This window comes from Prionailurus viverrinus, chromosome C1, assembly GCF_022837055.1.
Source record: "Prionailurus viverrinus isolate Anna chromosome C1, UM_Priviv_1.0, whole genome shotgun sequence".
Lineage (NCBI taxonomy): Eukaryota > Metazoa > Chordata > Mammalia > Carnivora > Felidae > Prionailurus > Prionailurus viverrinus.
This window is the reverse complement of record NC_062568.1, coordinates 33,436,969-33,458,419: the sequence shown is the minus strand read 5'-3', so window position 1 is coordinate 33,458,419 and position 21,451 is coordinate 33,436,969. Positions and strand designations below refer to the sequence as shown.

Genomic DNA, 21,451 nt, shown 5'->3' with positions numbered 1-21,451 from the left:
TAGTGCAGCGAGGTGGGGCCTTGTATTGCAATGAAGCAGTTGAAGGGTAATGGTGGCAGCCACAAAGATAAGTGTGGTTGATTTCACAATTTTGAGGACCTAGTAGACTTCCCCCTTTCTGAGATATGTGATTTATACAGTCACATTGCCCCTCTCACCATGAGTGCCTTAGGAATCTAGAGCGAGCTCCCATTCAGTCAGAGCCACTGTATTAAATCTTATGGTTCCCATATTTGTGCTCTTTTTCTGTCCTAATTTTTCTACTTCCAGTTTATCACGTGTCCTTTGTTGCAGGCCAGCTCAGATCCTTTGCCAAAAAAATTGGAAGCACAAATAAATATAATAAACACGATTATACATATTTAACTTTTCCCCCTCTAACTGAGTTGGTATAAACAGACATAGCAAATCTGGAAATACACTTCTATCTTGATTGTTAATTTTCAAAATTTAAGGACAATTTGGCTTCGGTGGCGACCAAGATTTAAGTTAGCGGAATAATTGGTAAAATGACCATAAACTGGAAAAATTAAAGACAAACACAAATTGTAACAATATTTGTACCGTTTTTATTTGTAAAAATAACCATCTGAATGCATTTCCATAGTATATTACAGTTAAGTACTTCATTACATTATTAGCATTCAGTAGTTGAAAAAGTATTAAACTGTGCTTGAAAAGATTCAGATTGGTTCAAAGTCATTCACTGAACTAAAAGTCATTGTCTTCATTTTTACAGTCATGACATTTACCAGAGTCATTCAACTCCAATTTACATAAGAAAACATTACAGACAAAATCCCACTGAAATAATCAAACAGTATTTTATGCGATTACAAATATGTTATGCAAAATATAACACTGGCACCAGATTTGTATCATCGTGCTTTGCAAAGATATATTGCACATGCTAAAGCATAAAATATGTAGACGAAACTACCAAACAAAAGATATTTGCATTGAATTTTTAGATCACTGCATAAGAAACGCATAAAATTACATTTTTACACACACTCAGATTGTCACTATCTTAAAACGCTTTTCCCCTAGAACATTGACCTATGGTTTACAGTTTTGTAAGAAGAAAGCATTTTAGCACTGCAAAATTCGACATAATTCCCATAGAAAACTTCGGCATTTTCATTTCAAAGCAGGTAAAGGGGAAATAGGAAAAAAAGACACTTTATACATTCAAAGAAAGGCTGAAATGAAAACTCACTGGTATTATATTGCTCCGATAACACTCAAACGAAAAAAATACAAAACATTTCACAGAACATTTTCAGAATATACAAATATAAAAAGGCACTCTAACTTCATATTACAAGACAAAAAAGGGGGTGAGTTCTTCAACCAATGCAACAGATAAGCAAACCAAGTTGCTCAACAGTACAAAGAATAACGAGTGCAGCAAATCCATTTGATGTTCTTATTCTAATCTTATAATAAAATAAAAAATCAAGCAGCTGTTTACTGCCTAAAGTACCAAAACATACTATGGTGCCCTTTTAGTAGTGATAAATAGAAATCCCCTGAGCTTTTTACTGTAGAATCATAGCAGATTTTAGGCAATTTGGAGATAGTAATGTATTTACCAAGGATAGGCAGACACGGCGAATAGGTTAAGTGCAATGAAACATGATCCCTGTGGCTGTGGTTAAAATACAGTCCAAAAACAACACATTTAGGTAAAAGCGCTAAACAGCTAAGACTCAGTTAAAAGCATAATTTTTCTTTTCTTAGAAAGCTATGCTGCAAATCTAGTTTTATTTCTACGAGATGTACTTGAAACACACAGAACTCAGAGTTTTAAAAGTCATTTCCTAAAGAAAAAAATTTGGTCTTGGGGAATGGAGAAACAGAGAGTGTGGGAGAGAGATCTGATTCAATGAACAATTCAGAGCGAGCATGATTTCATTTTGTTCTTTTGTCCTCCCTCTATCAGTGAGAGAGGGGAGAAGTCAAAATGCAGCTACATGGAGAGAAATGTCCATGGCCGCCACCGCTTTGCTGCAACCTTCCTTGTATCTCTAGGCTACTCTGCAGGAAAAATGTGAACGCTGCTTCACCCACTAAAAGCAGGCATTTCCTTTCCTGCTTTAAATGCCAATGGAGCAAGATTTCCATTCACTTCTAGAAAAGACACCACAGTATATCGTGCTTTTTTTTTTAGCATTGGATCTCCCTTACTTTCAGTGTTTTGGTAAAGACAAGGTCATTATTGCTCATTAGCAATTTATCTACTTTTTAAAAATTCATCTTCCCTAAACAAACAAAAAGGACAGAGGAAGGAGGGGAGCACAACACCAAGAATTTAAAAAACAATGTTGGTGGTGTCAAAAATCGTCAGTGGAATTAATATCAATTCTAGAAGTCCTTTGAACAAGTTCTCATCTGTGAAGAACCCAACGTGAGTTTTTAATGAAATCCAGAATATTAAAAGAGTAAGAGTAAAGTCTTTTACAGTTAGATGAAAAATATAATACGGTATGTGTATTTGATCCAGATATGATAGAACACTGTTTTAAAAATATCTCACACACGCTATAAAAGAGAAATTTCCAGGGTGAAAATGGAACTGATTATAAAACGTCAGAGTCCCGCCCGAATGCAACACGTTTCTCTCCGGTTTCTTCCTCAAGTGGAAAATAGCACTTGAGCTGGTGATTTGTATTTCTTCTCTTGGTACATGGACTCACACACTGATATCATGTCCCATTCCGTTTGGGGGACCACGTGAGATTTTCAGCGTGTTCAGAATAGTTCCTGCATCTTTCTTTGGGTCACCTTTGTGCATATGATCCACCACCCACCTGAGTTTTCATCTCGCAGAAGAGCTTTAAGGACGGCAGTGTCTCCTAGGCTCTCAAGGCTGGCTACAGACTGGGGCTGAGCCCTGGATGTCGCACCCCTCTCCAACCGACGCGGAAGAACCTGAGGGTCGGCTGGCAACCTTAGCAGGGGAAATGCTGGGCTTGGCCCAGGACTGCTGGCTAGCCCAGAGAGGGTCCGGAGGGTTTTTCTGCTTTTTTGTTACTCCAAGTCACGCACACAGCAATTAACACAGAGAACAAACAACGGATGTTCCTCGACATTTGTTTCATTTCAAATAAATACAAACACATTTACATCAAAAGTATATGAACATTTTCTCTAGTTTGGCAAAAAAAAAAAAAAAAGCCTTGGTCAACACATCCTCAGTTACAAATGTTAAGCCATCAACTAGAAATCTGTGTCATAAGAAATATAAAATACAACAAAGACTGTTACACAAAAAGATTACAGTTGAACTCCATAGAAAAGCTACTTCAGTTCTCATTTCCATTTTGAAGGAAAACAATTAAATTCTTCCATTTTAGACTGAAGCATTTTGGTCCTCACGTATAGCTGGTTGATGAACTACAGACATATATATATACACACACATATACATTTATGTGTGCGTGTGTAGGTGCATAATGTTTAAAGAGTTTCATTCTTCTTTTTGTACAGCTATTCCAGGTGCAGAACGGGGTCCATTTGACCTAGAAGCTTTGGCAGAGGGAGCAGACGCAGTATTCACTATGTTGATTTGATCATCAAGTAACTATCAGTTGGCTTTAATCTCCACATCACCCATTTCTACTTTCTGCTTTCACCTCCTTTGCTTCCTTCTGTAGTCACACTTCCACTCACTTGGCATGACCTTGACTGAGAAGCTCATTTAACGTTTTACTACTGATAAACAAGGTCGATGGTTCTGATGTTTTTTACAAAGTTAGCATTCCGATTTAAGGATGAATTAACAAATAAATAAAGGGTAGTTTCATATTAAATTTGCATATGTCTCAAAGTTTTGGTGCAATACAACTTTTCACCTGAACTTTTATTACATAGATTTGGATTCAATCAGTCAGGTGAAAACTACTCACAGACTTGTTACAGGGAGTATTCGGTGCCATATTTGTGTTAAATGAAAAAAGCAACTTCAATTTTCAGTGAATTTTCCCATTCATCTGGCAACTTTGACAAAATCCTTGGAAAGAAGTTCTGGATATTTAAGTGCGTATTATAGAGAAGATATATGAATAATTGGACTCCCTCAAAAAGATTATTACAGGCATCATTTCCGAAGATGAACACCTTTACCTTTGGCTTCTAGTAAGGAAGTAAACATCAAAGTGAGAAGAGATTTGAGGCAATTCCTATTGATACCTTCCATCCCCTCCCAGGGGACATGAATGTCATACTGATATGCTTCTTAGAACTCACAACTGGGTGAGTATATGAAAAAAAATTCTTTATAGAGAACCGCTCCCTCTCAATTGCATTATGCCAAAAGAAAAAGAATTAAATGCATTTTTTACTTCTTACTTAAAATGAGAGGTAGACTTTCACAGAAGTATCTTAGATCTAAGGAAAACATAAAGACAAATAAAAATTGGCGCCCATCTGTGTGAGTGCTTTGTCCTACAGCCTAGCTGCCCTCTCTGGGTTTGATTAATTCCTTCTCTACAGGCTTCTGGAAGCCCAGGCCCATGATAACACTTGAATACAACATAAACCTGGAAGTCAAATTTCTTTCCCTTCTTCCATTATGGGTGATGAGGGAAAAGCTTCTACAGTCCAAAGTCAAAACGTTTCTGAATCAGAATCATTTTCATTGTACCCGTCCTCTGAGCCTACATTGTTACTGCACAGGCTAACCATACTACCCAGATTGGAGAGGGTCGTCCTGCTCAAATTGTCTTTTTTAAAACAAACGAAGTTGACAGCCGTCATTGTACTGGGAGGAGAAAAAGGCATCATGGTAGCCAAAATGAGGGCCAGGCAGTCAGCCACGTCTTTGTTAGGAGCGCAAGCCAGGGCCGGGGTATGACCTGGGCGTAAATGCAGACAAGGCAGTGGTTAGTCCAGGAAATCCAAAGGCGCCGTGAGCATTCCACAGTACATCTCAAACGACCTCACACGTGGAGATGTATGTTGAGTTAGAAATCATGCCAGGCAAAAAGAGGAGTTACTTCCCATGAGTCATGCTAGGGGTGAGGCTAGAGGGAACTGGGAGGGGGAGACACTTCATGAAGGGTTTTGGGGTTTGTTTTTGTTTTTTCAGTTTACATGACAACAAGCACTATGTTATCCGAAGTTAGGCAGAATTCTAGTCTTCATCTAGTGAACAGAAACACAAGGGGGCAGGGATGGGATACAATTCCACACAAAAAAACCAGCAACAGGACAACCACAAAGGTGTTTCCACTTGAGAGCACACGCACACCATGCGCCTCAGGCCTGGGCCAGAGCACTCTCATTCTGAGAACAATGACTTTCCATCGTAGGTAATCGTGTGTCAGGTTAGGAGAGATACTGAAAATCAGATGTCCGTAAAAGTGACTAATGCAGATTTGTTGCTCTGTATATATTTATATAAAGTCTATACCAATTAACTAGTTCTAGGAAAATGGAATCATTTGAGCAGATCAGACATAGGAAAGCACTGGTTGTTTGTGATTTGAAATTTACTATCAATTAGCGGAAATTTAATAGAATTAAAAAAAAATACCAATACCACCAATCAAAGTCCCAAATCCCAACTGTGGAAAAATGACTGTCGAGTCATGTCATTCTCTACCATTTAGACTTGATGTGTCCTATCCAGAAGAGAAAACTATCTCAATACGTGCAACAGATGCACAGGGAGGTAGATCAATTCTTTGATTTAATTACTATCCCTACCCAGCCTTTTATTCTACTGACCTAAAAGGGTTAGCCTATCTTCTCTGCTGGCAAAGTTCCTACCACCTCTCCCTCATTCATTCAGAGGAACTGGCTTAATAAAACCCAACCTTTTGTTGTTTTATCAATGCTTGACCTAATTTCTGCTCCTGCCCTCCTTCCCCCAACAGATTATTCCTCTCTCTAGTAAGAAAACCAATAAAAATAGACAGGTATGATTTATGATTGTGCTGCTGTACAAAACTGCCCCAAATTGTTCCCAGGCCTTTGGGATACAGCTAAGCTCTAAGAAAGGCCTCAGTTCCACTAACCCAGGCCTCCCATTCCCAAGGTTACTATTGGCAGGACAAGCCTCAAATGCAGCAGGCTTACCCTGGAGAAAGACAAAGCTAATTTATTTTGATCTCTTTTGGTCACTTTGGAGAAAAACTGCATGCCAACCCTAAGATACATAATAGGGATAAGAAGGTGAGGGGGAAGGGGGGGTGGGACAACCAAGGAGATGGAGAAATAGAGAACTTTCTGCGCCTCCTAGATGAGTCAGGTTGGGGAAAGAGCGGGGGGTACATGCTAGGAGAAATGGGGCTGCAAAACAAAAACTAATAGGAATTAGCTAATGTCATATGGCTAATGCTTACTTCTGAGAAATAGGCAGGGGGTGCTAGTTCCAATACCTGTAATAAGCAGTTAATTGAGTTACATTAATTATAATACTTTATAAATAATAATGCCACAATTAATGCCACATTAAAAATTACATCGTTCATAAATATCCAGAAGTTCGCCTTTTGTTCCCCGCGGTTTATAGGCCTTGTGCTTAAAATGGTAGTTTAACACAATTCTGGTATTCATTAGCTTTCCAAATTTCTTAGGAAGCAGAGTAGAAAGCTGCTGCTAAGAGTTAAGAGTTAGTTCATTTAGAAAAGGAATGTTACGTAGATCAGGAGAAGCTTTCAAGCCTAGAAATTAATTAAACAATATACTCATGTTCCCCAAATATCCATACTGAGAATATGAGTTTTGATCTTTTCTTTAAAAACAAACAAAAAAAAAAGTTTGATCTCAGAATGAACTGAAATACAAAGACCTGGGTTTTTCTTTGAGCCCCTGAGCATGCACTAATGACATGGATAGTCTCTAACTCTTCAGCGTATGCAGTTAGAAGTTTGAATGCCTATTTGAAAGCTTTTCAGTGTGTCTAAAACAGTTTAACCACCACGCTGAGGAGTCAGAGACCAGCTGCTGGCATTACATGCAAAATGGAAGGCACTGGTGGGCTACAGGTAGACTACGTATTTTACAAAGACAGACAGGACAAATTATCCTTGTTTGATTTCTCACACACAGAAACTTCCAAGGGTAGAGAATTCTCACTGCCTTTTTAATGAGCTTCTAGCTTTCTCATCTTCCTCTAGCTTCACAGCATAGGTAAGGTACCTGTGGTGATTGCTTACTTTTTCCACTTACCATTTTCATCTATAGCAAGTACACAGGCCCCTTTGGCCAACAACTCCTCAACTACCACCTTCAAGCCATTTCGTGCAGCCACGTGGAGGGGTCTGAAACAAGACAACACCTAACGTCACCTGTGATGCATATTTGTATGAGAATGTGTCATTTTGGGTAGCTGAATTGCTAAAAGGAAAAAAAATACTTAAGAATCTATAAATAGTACACGAATATTTTTATTTTTTAAAATAAAAATATTTGCCAACTAAATCTTTTCCAGGTGCTAACGATCCAACTGTTCTTCCATGTTGGTCCAGATTTCTCTGCAGATACTACAAATACTCTCTGCATCTTAAACAACCCTAATAACAGTATATAGGGAGTCAGAAAAAGAATGCAAGCTCTGGCATGTTTTCTAGAAGGTTCTTTACCCCTTGCTTTCTACTCTAGCATTTGAATGACTGTTTCACACTGTCCATCAAAATGATTGGTATTAATATCACTCATATATATTTATCTCAAACCTCCTTATTATTACTAGATGCACTAAACAATATTTTGTTGAATTTCGAATACCTTAAAGAATAATGTCAAACCCAGTATACTCATCTCTGCTATATACTTCTTAAGAAACTTAATGGAAAAAAAATCCTAATACTCCTTTGCCCTAAAATGCATAAGGAATTTCCTAAAATGGAAAACAAATCAGCCTTTAGGTCTTCCATGCTGAGGAGTACACTGAATTGCATTAAAATGTAATTAAGCCAAATTGCTTAGAAACCCTTCAAATGTATTCGAGGAACCTGATTTATAAAACTGTCATTTTCCAGTAAGAACACATAATGGTAGTGTATTATATTATATAATTCTCTGAAGGCATATCAAAATAAAGATTCTAACTAAAAATGTCTAGCTTGGTCAGCATTTGTCAGTATGTGACTGTCAACTTCCTGAAGGAGAAGCCAGGACTATGTCTTTCACCACTGTGTTCCTCAGTGCTAGACTGGCACACAGCACACTCTTAATATCTGTTGAATAAACGACTATGAAATGAGTATGAATAAACAGCTATGTCCAAATCCAACTGTAGTAGTCACACTTACGTCTGCAGTGCGTTATTTCTTGCATTAATAAGGCTCTCGTCCTGTATCTTGTCAAGTATTAACAAGGCACATTTTTCATGACCCTAATCAAGAAAAAAAAAAATAAGAAACACAAGACAGAAACACAGAAAAGTTCCTGCAAAATTACTTGATTTTGCTTTAAATTTAAATTTTTTTTTCAACGTTTATTTATTTTTTGGGGGACAGAGAGAGACAGAGCATGGACGGGGGAAGGGCAGAGAGAGAGGGAGACACGGAATTGGAAACAAGCTCCAGGCTCCGAGCCATCAGCCCAGAGCCTGACGCGGGGCTCGAACTCACGGACCGCGAGATCGTGACCTGGCTGAAGTCGGACGCTTAACCGACTGCGCCACCCAGGTGCCCCATGATTTTGCTTTAAATTTAAAATGAACATTCTTTGCTTAAAAACATTTTATTAAGGCTATTTTCTGAGTAATTCCTTTTTTTCTAAAAAGCAAATGGTTAAAGGATCTAGATTCTCAAAGATTCTGGATAAGGTCTATTAGGACTTGGTTAATGGAACTCTAATCTAAAATATTAATATTTCTAAGGTAACAGCAGAATTAATGTTCAGAGAACTGAAGGAGATGCTAGTTCAGCAAGGTCAGCTGGTAAACATATAAGTCTGTCAACGTTACTTTTGAAACATATGTCAAGTCCCATCTCCTTCCTCAAGCCCTCAATGACACTCAGTGACCCATCTACTCCTGAAATTTCCATCACATCTATTATCAGTATCACTTATCATTATGTTGCGAAGGAACTCTTTCAGGAAAGTTTATTCTTTTCTTCCTCAACCAGGGGAAGATATCTTTATAAGAGATGGTTGATAATTTTAAAAAATTAATTTGTAAGTCAGAGACACTTTCATGACTTCAGGCCTATGCCCTGTTAAGGGGTCATAGTTTCTTAAACGCTTGCTATTCAAAGTGCGTCCCACAGACAAGCAACATCAGCTTAACTTGGGAGTTAGAAATGTTGAATCTCAGGCCTCACTTCAGACCTGCATTGTTTTAAACACTTATTTATTTATTTTTTGGGGGGGTGGGGAGGGAGAGAGAATGAGCTGGGGAGGGGTAGAGAGAGAGAGGGAGCCCAATGCAGGGCTTGATCTCATGAACTGTGACCTGCATTTTAACAAGATCCTCTAGTGATTCATTTGCCCAGTAAAGGTTGAAGATCATTGTACTTCTATTCATGAAAACATTACACTTTGAAACAAACTTTATGAAACTGAGTTTTTTTGTGGTTTCCATGGGCTTCCCAGAGCATGAAGTGAGAAAATGCAACCACTGAAATGAAAAACCAAGACTTCTGGTACCAATGGGTATAAACAACACCTTTAACTGTCACTATATTCAAATAAACCACCATCACCAGTGTCCATTGGCATCACATTATAATGCCTTATAAGGGAGCCCCTGAAATGTAATTTCAGAAGTGTCCCTGGAGTTTTCATTCTAATGCACTCTGATAGAGTGTAAATAGTTGTGATCTTATTAGAGGCCCATCTGGGCTTAAAAATATTCATAGCCGTAGGCTTAGTAAGTTCACATTTGGAATTTGTCTTAAAGGAGTGAGTAAGAATTCTTTAAAAAAATATTTCTCTACAATGACAACATCTATAGTAGCACATATTTTAAAACATGCAAACGTCTAACAGTTGGGGACGGGTTGAATAAAGGATGGCACATTTCTAAGGTAGAATACCATGCACCTTCTAAAACACTATAAAAATTTGATATCTAAAAGAAAGATATTCATAAGAGATGATTCAGTAACAAAAGCAGGGTTTAAAATAGTATGATCTCCCTTTTGTAAAATTATATATATATATATTTATATATCATTTATCTTTTACAGAAGCAGGAATCTTGGGCTACATGCGAACATCATACTATTAAAAAAAAAACCAAAAAAACTCAAACACATTCCTTGTGGTGAACTACGTATGCATCAGAAAAAAGGACAGAAGGTAGAAATGCACATGAATGCACTAATTTGCCTCCTAGGAGAGTAATTTTTGGCTGTGTTATTACAATGTTTTCAAATGGAACAAAATGAAAACAAGTGGACCTTTTCATACTTTAGAAGCCATGTAACTACAGCCCCAGCCTGTGTTTCAAACCAAAATGATATAGTAATGCAACCACGGAGACAGACACAGTGGCAGCATGAAGATAGACCACACAAGAATGCAAGTGTCACATGCCACGAAAGTCATGTCCTCATCAACCCCTGCATGGGTCTGCCTTTTGCCTCTTCCCCTTCCATTATGCTTAGAGTTGACAACACCTTGGGGAAATGTACATCTTAATTAAGAGACATGATACACGCTTCTGAGATAGCATTCAAGTGGTATTATTCCTATTATTACAACACTAAGTAACACTGTTTCAAATTCATTTACATACTTTGCTACTAGCCAAATGTAAGGATGTGTTCAAGTCTTTATCCTTTACAGTCAGATCAGCCTGGGCACTGTTCACCAAGATATCTATAGAAAAAGCCAAGAGAGAATTACTCAGACTACATGCCAATTATAATCACACATTCAAATCAGTATGGTCACGTAATCATATTTAATCCTTTTAAAGAAAAAAAAGAGGAAAACTTTATTGCCACATTTGTTCCATCCAAATCCAAGGTCTACAGGCATCAAGTTTAATTCTCCGTACACAGTTCTGTTATTTCCAGGTCAAATAAACCTGTTGCTATATTTGGTCTCTAAATGTTGAGATGTTTCACTGCAGAGATGAGTTCACTTTGAAAAGGTCCACCAATAATCAAATAACAGGGGACTGAGGATGATTAGCAAGTAGAGTCAAGTGGCTTAAATAAAATGCTGGCCTTTTTTACATGCATATACCAAGAGAATAACTGATTCTCGGTTTTATGCTACTCTGGTTTTGGTTGGGCGTGGATGTGAAGCCCACCAGTCAGCACATACCCACAGCGCCTGCCTGCCCATTCTCAGCAGCCATCATCAGTGCTGTTTTCCCTGAATTGTCTGCTGCGTTCACTTCGGCACTGTGTCTCAGAAGAAGCTGCAAGCACTCCACGTGATCAGCAAATGCTGCCGCATGAAGCGGTGTCCTAATGATTTAAAACAAACAGGATGTTAGTTTCCTTTATTTATTTTTGACATTTATTCACTTTTGAGAGAAAGAGAGAGAAATAAAGAGAACGGGCAGGGGAGGGGAGAGAGAGAGGTAGACACAGAATCCGAAGCAGACTCCAGGCTCCAAGCTGTCAGCACAGATCCCGATGCGGGGTTCGAACCCATGAACCGCGAGATCATGACCTGAGCCAAACTTGGATGCTCAACCGACTGAGCCACCCAGGTGCCCCAATTTTAGTTTCCTTTAAACTCAACACACTCTTTCTGTATATGCCTGAGAAACATGTGCACAGTGTCATCTTAGGGATTTAAACCTTCTCAGTTTACAGAGAGGACAATCAGGCCCTCTCCAAGGTCCATTCAGTCACCTATGTGAATGGCACCCCCTAGATTTGGAGGTTGTAAGTGGTGGCCTTGATAATAAAATGAGCATTTTCACTGACCCTTTGATGTTGAGTTCCAATGACTTCTTTCTTATCTTTGATAAAGATACTTTCAAAATTAGGCCTTAATTTTATAGATAATTGGCTATTTAAATAATAAAAAAGCCCACATTATCTACTGTGGACAGTTGATTTCTCTAGGAGTACAATTTGGTATTATTTACCAAAAATAAAAACCACTGACCTTCTAACCAAGTAAATCCATGTTTAAAACTTTATTTCCTAGATGTACTTGGTCATGTGAACACACACATATACTAGACTGCTCACTGCACCACTCTGCGAAACAGCAAAATACTGGAAACAACTTAAATGTTCTTCACTAGAAGGCAGGCTGATTAAATGAGTATAGTGACTCAGTGAAGTAATATGCAGCTTCAAAAATAATCTGGTAAATCTACATGTTCTGGTATGAAAAGATTTCCAAGATACCCTAAAAGCAGAGCATTGCAACAGAATTCTCCCATTTCCATAAGAGCATAAGTATATATATTTTTACATATGTTTGTGGTTATTGTGTAGAAATTACTTGGTAGAATATAAAAATGTGAAAAGATCAATTTAAGGTGATGGAAGAGGCTGGGGCTTCTGGGATTAGAGAGTAATTTCTCCTAATTACATATTCATTATATTTAATTTTTAAAAGCCATGCTTTTATATTAGTTTTTGTGACTTTTATTGTTTGTTCTTTTTTTTTTTTTTGAGAGAGAGAGAGAGAGAGTATGAGTGGGGAAGAGGGGTAGAGGAAGAGAGAAAGAGAGACAGAGAGAGAGAGAATCCCAAGCAGGTTCCACACTCAGCACAGAGTCTGATGTGGGGCCCAATCCCAAGACCCTGGGATCATGACCTAAGCCAAAATCAAGAATCATATGCTCAACTGACTGAGCCACCAAGGTGCCCCTATATTACTTTTTAAACTAAACAAAAAAATAAATGTTTGGCTACTTTACAACCACAAAGCAGAGACTAAGATTGATCAAGACAAGAGGCATGCCATCTCAGTATCACTTACCTGCCTTTGTCATCTCTGCAATTGACAATGCTGGAATCTATGGCCCCAAGTAGCAATGACGCACAATTCTCATGATCGTTTATTCTAAAATGAAAATAAGTTTTACATTTTAAGGTATCACTCTTTAAAAAATTACATGTTTCCTCCTACTCCATCTTCCTATGCACTATATAACAATCTGACACATTAAAAAAATCTGATTCAAATATCTGTGGTTTATGATCTGTTCACATGATTGCAGAAGACAATTTAGATCACACGAACAAACTTCATTTAATGCTTCATGAAGCAGGCAGTCTCCATTCTCAAGAGTTTGGAGAACTGCTTGCTTCAGGAAGCGTTAAATAAGATGTATATCACCTAAATTGTCTTCTTTAATCAGTTTAACAGGTGACGAGGGTGGGATTCTAAGCTGACTACTAACAGCCTGCAAGAGGAAAAGACAAGCAAGGCACCTGCCTAACCCTGATTTCACTGTCCTCTGGTTACCAAGGGCCGGGGGTGAGTCACTCTTGGATTTGAGGTCTGCTCCCTTGTCTGAAACGGTCCAGGCCAAACGCACTTTATCCAAAACTTTTTAAGGGAAAAGTGTTCATTAAAGTTCCCAGAGAGGTTCTATGATTCAGAAAAGCCTCAGGGACAGTTAGGTGACAGCAGTTGTGGGACTAACAGGGACCATGACGTAAGTCTACAGCATAAACCACTGGGAGACTAGGGGAAATAAATTAAAAGTCTGCAAAAATGCAGACTGTTTTGACCAACGGCACATCAAAATCTAAGTAGGCACAAGTTGGACTATTAGAAGCCCTTAGGGCATCCACCATTATAAAGAATGCTTGTGACGAGTAATAGATCTTTTGTTAATGAGAATCTCAGAAATCAAAGCCACAAAATTGATGGGCATAGGTTGGGTACTTTAAAGCTGTTACAGTGCTCACCACATACTTCTGTGATAAGTTGGTCATGGAATAGATTAGATTCATACTAGGTCACCCAACAACTTCAAGAAAATTTCAGGCAACAAGGTACACTGTAAAACACCACACAAATCCCAAACTCTATGGTACATCTCTCTCAGGTATTAATTTGGTTCCAAGAGACTGTAGGCTTAGCTAAAGAAATGAGTTCCTCAAGTTTCAAAGAATTGAGCACTCTGCCTTCCAGCACAGTTGCTTATTTTATGTCTAAGAACTGTGATCCCAGATGCAACGGATACCTACAAAAATGGCAAACTCCTACTAAGACAACCTAGAATTACAATGGCCATCATGGGGAATGTTCCAATTAGGTAAGATTGTTCCTTTGAGAAGAAGAGTTGAAAGCAAGGGTTCCCAAATCAACAAAGAGAATAGGATGCCTATTTTAATTGGTCTGCAGAAGCTTCCAAAAGGTTTCAAGATTCCAAGGTAGCTTCATTGAAAGATTCATTGCAAAAGGTTAATGAAAAATTAAAGACACAAGAGGTACCTAAAATAAAGACTGTAAGACTGATATGACTCCTACTACTGCCCTCTATCCTCCCTTACCTGAGTACTTACAGTCTACTAATTCACTTCTGAATTGCCTTTCCACTGTTAAGAGGCTACAAGAGTGTAAACAAGTCTTTTCAGAGTTACTGGCCCTATAGCTACAACTGCTCCAAGGCCAGAAACTTAAAACAACACCTCAGTGCACCATCATCAAAACACTGGCTCAGAGATTGGTGTTTCATTTGCAATCCACCAGGACACTGGAGGAAAGATTGTCCTAGAAGGTTTTGTGCAAATCCTCTGATACCAACTCAAATGTCCCCATATATACCCTCAAAGGAGGGCCCCTATTATATGGGCCCCCTCCAGTGTTGATAAGATGCCAAGGAATTCTCCGGTAAACTGCTATAAGTTATTCCTTTTAACAGCCAAGTCGAAATAAAATTAAAATTAATGGAAAAATCTTGCCAAATTCTGGTAGACACATACCAGAGCAATATTCTCTACTTTAAACTCCACTCACTCTGGAGCCTGCAGATGGGATCCTAGGAAAACTGGCAAGAGCGGGCAAAGAGTGAGAATTCTTACCAGATTCAGCTTTTCTGGTCTCTGTGGTGCCTGGTCAAGAGGGGAAGGTATAATTTTGTGTTTTCCCTTCCTTTCCAAATTCACTCTTATGAATTTGGTTTTGAGGTAGCCATTGATTATTGATCTTTTTCTCTTCCAGGGACTGCTATCGCCTTCTTGCTTGTCCTAAATCCTTCTTTCTTTTGGCAATCTTTAGGAGGTAGCTGTGGATCTTGGGAGAGTAGTATCTTTTGCACCATCTTTGGGGGCACCTCTTGCATTCCATGGATTGTTCAGTATTGCCAGAGATATTTACTGTTTGCCCAGGCTGAAACTTGACAAGATATTGGAAATGCCTTTTTCTTTCTTTCTTTCTTTCTTCTTTCTTTCTTTCTTTCTTTCTCTTTCTTTCTCTTTCTTTTTTTCTTCCTTCCTTCCTTCCTTCCTTCCTTCCTTCCTTCCTTCCTTCCTTCCTTCCTTCCGCCTTGCCTTGCCTTGCCCTGCCCTGCCCTGCCCTGCCTTGCCTTGCCTTCCTTCTTTTAAAGTTGCTTCATGGTCAGAAGTTGGCCAAATAGGAAGTTGGTATTCAGAGCCTGATAGTAACTTTTTTTTTAGGCCTTCCCACTAAGTTAAATGAAACTATGTACCTGGTGTTGGGAGTGGGGGACCAGGGGCATTCCAAAGACAAACAGCTCTAAATCTAGAACAAAGGAAGCCTTTGATTTCTATCTTAGTTGAAGGAAGATTTTCTCCTTGATATAAAAAAGCAAATTAAAGATAATGTAGTTGGATGAGTGGGTCAGCCCCCTTTTTGGGGGGGAATTAAAACCAACCTTCCTTGCCTTACAAATTTGGTTTTTAAAGAACAGAAAAAGCTCACCTATCCTTTTTATCAATCCCCAAATATCCTCTATTCATCTCAAAAGGCTTGTAGGTATTGTAAAATCCTAGATTTAGGAAACAGAAGTCCTTCTTGGAAGAAAGAATTACTGCATTCTTTCCCTGCGCCTTTGAGATGTAAATGTTATAAAGGTCTTCTCTAGGAACTTGTTTGTAAGCCAACTGTTTAAAATGCACATTTCAGGGAAATAATTCTTGTCAGAAAAAAGAAGAAAAAAAGAAAGGCTATTTGGAAACTAGGAAATAAAAAATCCTAAGTGTTGATGAGCACTGGGTGATGTACGGAATCTCTAAATCTCTATATTGTACACCTGAAACTAATATAACACTGTATATTAACTATACTGGAATTAAAAAAAATGTTTAGGGGTGCCTAGGTGGCTGAGTCAGTTAAGTCTCAGACTCTTGATTTCAGCTCAGTTCATGATCTCACGGTTGGTGAGTTTGAGCCATACGTACATTGGGCTCTGCACTGAGAGCACAGAGCCTACTTGGGATTCTCTGTTCCTCTCTCTCTGCCCCTACCCCACTTGTGCTCTTTCTCTCTCAAGGTAAATAAATAACTTAAAAAAAATTTTTTTTAAATCTTAAGTTTTCTTCTCAAATATTAGTAAAGAGGTTTAAGCCATCTGAGCAGATAACCTTAACTAATTCCATTTGTCAAAAACAAAATTTAGATCTATGTATTTGTTTTGTTAAAAATTTTTTTTCAAATGTTTATTTATTTTTGAGAGAGAGAGAGAGAGAGAGTGTGTGAGTGGAAGAGTAAGTATGATGTTTCATCTCCAATTTTGGAAGAATTTTGTTACTGATTTGTAAATTGATTTCCTTGTTTCATTTCTTTTTAAAAATACATATGACCTGAGATCATGACCTGAGCCAAAGTTGGATGGTCAACCAACTGAGCCATCCAGGCACCCCACCCACAAATAAAATTCTAAATGAAGTCTTTTTGACCTTGAACGAAGTTGGGTATTTTTCAAAGGTACCTGAAACATCTCAAAAGATTCTTTCTCTTTCCTTATGAAAGGATAAATATTACACTAATCAGGCTTATTTGGTATGTTAAATTATATAGGAAGCATTGTCAGATAAGAAATGATGTTTTCAGGTTATATGGTGAGCATACATACGTTATCATAAGTGTTCCAGAAATTGTATAAAATTCCTAAAATTCTGATGCATTCTGGTATAATTTTATCTGTCCATAATTCCACTTATCATGTTAAATGTTATGTGTAACAAAAATTACCAAATTTCCTTGTCAATTCCTTGCAATTCCTTGTTATCGGATCTTCCACAATAGACCTATTTAAATCCTTTGTCATTTGCAGGCAGTTATTCTTTTACTCTGATGCTTTTGCAAAATGAAATTCCTGGAAAGGACCCTACGAAGTACCCTTGATCACTGACACTGCTGCCAAATTACAAGGTGTACAAATCTCATGACTGTAGAAGGCTCATCTGACATCTGGTCCTGGGCCAATGCCAGAGACTTCAAAATCAAATTGACTGTGAAGATTAGTAGCTGACACTGAAGTACACCGTTTCCTCCTAAGATGTTGGATCAAGAACATTTCTCTCCATTCCTCTTTCCCTCTCTGGCCATTTTTTCCCTAATTATTATACCATGAAGGTCTTTATGATTCATGTGTCCACCTCTCACCTTGAGCTGGCCTAGAAAGAGAATGCCATCACTCACATATGTCAGGCCACTGCAAAGGAGGGTAATCAAACTCTCAACTTACTGTTGGATTTGCTATAATACTGGTGACTCTGTGGTTCTGTCCATCAAAAACTTTCTCCTGATTTCTAATGTCTAGGTTTCTCTAGAACAAGCTTGCTGGAAAACACTTCTAGGGAAGTGGAAACACGGTTAAACAAGATACATTGACAGGCCGACTGGCTTAAAGAAGTATCCCCTCTTTGGGACCATTTCTTGGTTTGATTCTAGTTGGTTTGGTTCATGGGGACCCTGTTTCAGGAATGTCCTGCAAATTTTAGGAATACTTTTTTCTTATTTTTATTTTTAATTTAATTTTTTATTTTTTAAAATTTACATCCAAATTAGTTAGCATATAGTGCAACAATGATTTCAGGAGTAGATTCCTTAGTGCCCCTTACCCATTTAGCCCATCCCCCCCCACAACCCTCCAGTAACCCTCAGTTTGTTCTTCATATTTATGAGTCTCTTATGCTTTGTCCCCCTCCTTGTTTTTATATTATTTTTGTTTCCCTTCCCTTATGTTCATTTGTTTTGTCTCTTAAAGTCCTCATATGAGTGAAGTCATATGATATTTGTCTTTCTCTGACTGACTAATTTCACTTAGCATAATACCCTCCAGTTCCATCCACGTAGTTGCAAATGGCCAGATTTCATTCTTTTAGATTGCCGAGCAATACTCTGTTGTATATATATACCACATCTTCTTTATCCATTCATCCATCAATGGCCATTTGGGCTCTTTCCATACTTTGGCTATTGTTGATAGTGCTGCTAGAAACATGGGGGTGCATGTGTCCCTTCAAAACAGCACACCTGTATCTCGTGGATAAATGCCTAGTAGTGCAATTGCTGGGTCGTAGGGTAGTTCTATTTTTAGTTTTTTGAGGAACCTCCATACTGTGTTCCAGAGTGGCTGCACCAGCTTGCATTCCCAAGGAATACTTTTACTATTAATAATTATCTTCCTGGTCTATTGCTCCTGGTATGTTGTTCTCTCAAGGTTTTTAGATGCGTGTGTGCAACCATAAGCTAACAAATAGTCTCCCTCCAACTAGAATGTAAGCCTGACATCATCTCCTCCTGTGAAATATATACTGACACCCAAAGAGACAATGGTAACTGAGAATAGCTTTCAACATCACCTTTGCTCAAACCTCTTGGTTGGCCAGAGGTTGATCAAAGGGAGGAGGAAGAACTGTCAAATTGATCTCACATTAATCTTTCCTTAGTAGATGAGGCACCACTGGTCCTGGGAAACAACAACAGCAAAACAAAACTTTTACATTTCATGTTCTTATAAATGTTCCATCTTCCCAGAGATAAGACCATCTAGTTAACCAATTAATAATCACCAAGGTATATGGGTGATTGCTCCATTCCTATGATACCTCAGATTTGTAACCCTAGGTAATCAGGGTTTTTTTTAAATGTTTATTTATTTTTGAGAGCGGGGGAGCATGAATGGGGGAGGGGCAGAGAGACAGAGAGACAGAGGATCACTGTGCTGATAGCAGTGAGCCCTATGTGGAGCTCGAACCCACAAACCGTGAGATCACAACCTGAGTCAAAGATGGACGCTCAACTGACTGAGCCACCCAGGTGCCCCACTAATCAGGCATTTTTATTCCTTCTCTTCCTTGTTCCCGATTTTTTATTCTGTAAAAGCTTCCCGTTTTCTGCCCCATTTTGCAGTTCTCTGAACTCTTCAAAGTGCAGACAGTCTGCTTCATGAAGTGCAAAATAAAGATTGTTTGTATCACTTCAAATGTCTTCTTTAATCATTTTAACCATTTGAATGGCACACTTTCTGTATTCCCAGCATGTCTTCAGAACCCCTACATCCAGGAAGGTGTTTACTGCATACCACTTATACAAGGCATCATGTTAGGTTTTGGGGGGATACCAAAGTGACAAAGAAATGCTTCCTTCAAATTTAAAATCACCCCTACTCTTTATTCCTTACCCTTTCTTTATGGAGCCATTTTATGCCTCCAATATCTTTCAATCAAATGACCCAGCTGTATGTGAAGCACACAGAAATGCATAGACAAAGCACTCCCAAGTCTTGGGTCCCTAGGCTGACCATCATTGCCCAGGTGAATATGAACCCCTGGGTAAACACAGGCCCCAGGTGACCATGTTCCTCCAGGCTGACTGTGGAAGTTGGACTTACAGTCACTGTATCCTCTAAACATTCATACTATGACATGGCAGAAAAAATTACATTCATCAAAAAAGAATTTACAACCTATGAAGAATGGAGAATTACAATATATAAAAAGTCTTCCTGCTATAAAATGTCTTTCCAATCATCCATAGGTACATTGTTTCTAACCCCAACTTAATTTTAGAGTTTGGTACATCTAAAGAGCTCTTCACCTGGTGTATGTGTAACGTGCCTGTTAGCAGTCACCCATTACCCTTCAGGTAGTTTCCCTCTGGTGATATGTGAGCCCCCTGGAAACCTGGGCACTCTACAAAAAGCTCCTGGAAAATCATTAACACTAGGGACCACACTTTGCTATCAGACCTATTTGCCATTAGCAGCAAAATGGAATATATTGGTCTTATCTCTAGTCTAAAAGCCCATCTCTTCCCTAAAAGGCAATTTCTTTGCATGTAGTTAAAAGGATTAAAGGAACACCATTAACTTCCAGCATTTCTACTTACATTGCACAGTGCAGTGGAGTAAAGGGATTACCGATAAATGTTCGAAAACATTTTTGCTCCAAAAGTACCTCTATACAGTTTTCATTACCTGCAAGGAATCAAAAGAATTTAGGGAGTTTCCCAGAAAGAAATTTTGTTCAACTCAATCTATTTTCTTTTTCATTAAGTATTGAATTCGACTGAATTCTCCTGAATTGGCTGCATGTTCATTCTCCATGGAATAAAATTCACAAAATGCCAAAATGTTATGAACTATGCTCACAGGTGTTCTGAGACATAATGAAACAGTGAAGGCCATATGTTCTGGTGGAAAGAGATAAAGAAGAGACCTCATTTGCAAGCGGAATAGATTCTATATCATCCTCAGCTCTTGCCAGATGCTTGACATAGATATGCCTGTTTGACCATATTTACCATAGGAAATTCTCCTTTCACCCTCACGAATAGGTTCACTTACAATTATGCAACCTAATTCAGGAAAGAAGATGTGATTAATAGAATTTAGTATTTGAGATAATGCAGGTGAAAAAGGGCTTTGACTATAAAATACTACACATGTGTTTAATACAGCACCAAGATCAGTTCCCAGCAAATAGTATGTACCCAATAAGTATTTTTTTAATAAGTAGAGGAATGAATATGAGGAATTATTTTCAGCAAAATGACAAGTAGTTTCTAAATCAACTGAATTTGAGTTGAGTAAGGCCCTAGTTCTGTCAGCTTACTTGTTACCTGACTTAGGCAACTCACTTGGGATTTGTGAGCCTCAGTTTCCCATATATAAAATATCAGACTAGTAATGCCCGTCCTACCTAGGTCACAGGATGATGGAGTTTTCAGCTGATAAAGGACCTATATGTGTTTTGTGAGACGAGGTACAATTGTTGAAGGCAAAGTTATTTGGCTTTGGAATATAGATTGTTCTCCTGAACCTCTTCTTGGTTAAATTTAGTGCTAAATTAGAGTTCTTTTATGGTCCACCTCAGAATTATGGAGATGTGTCTAATTTTAAGTGTTAAAATGCAAGCCAAACCTTTCTTGTACTTCTAGAGAGAAAAGGTGAAACAGTTTTTAGGATGAAGAAGCACATGAAGTGATGAATATAAAATCGCCTAACTTTATTCAAGTTATACTGTTTAGCTTTCCAACTATATCCAACCCTCACTCAAACCACCCTAGATACTGTTGAAGTGTTGGGAAGAGGGGCTTCCCTCTATTAGTATGACTCCCCCCAAAGGACCTAGCTTCATGCAGCATC

General features: G+C 38.4%; 1 protein-coding gene across 5 annotated transcripts in view; it reads right to left on the bottom strand.

Moving 5' to 3' along the window:
- Positions 1 to 546: 546 nt before the first annotated feature.
- The window catches only part of ANKRD44 (ankyrin repeat domain 44), a 327,806-nt gene continuing 306,901 nt past the window's right edge, over positions 547 to 21,451 (bottom strand). For all 5 annotated transcript variants that reach the window (XM_047870045.1, XM_047870049.1, XM_047870050.1 and 2 more), the window contains exons 22-28: positions 20,194 to 20,281; positions 12,862 to 12,945; positions 11,236 to 11,381; positions 10,700 to 10,782; positions 8,265 to 8,347; positions 7,180 to 7,271; positions 547 to 4,859 (exon numbers count right to left, since the gene is read on the bottom strand). In XM_047870045.1, the coding sequence (XP_047726001.1) occupies positions 4,612 to 4,859; positions 7,180 to 7,271; positions 8,265 to 8,347; positions 10,700 to 10,782; positions 11,236 to 11,381; positions 12,862 to 12,945; positions 20,194 to 20,281 (824 nt within the window). In that variant the 3' untranslated portion in view covers positions 547 to 4,611. The remainder of the gene's footprint in view (positions 4,860 to 7,179; positions 7,272 to 8,264; positions 8,348 to 10,699; positions 10,783 to 11,235; positions 11,382 to 12,861; positions 12,946 to 20,193; positions 20,282 to 21,451) is intronic.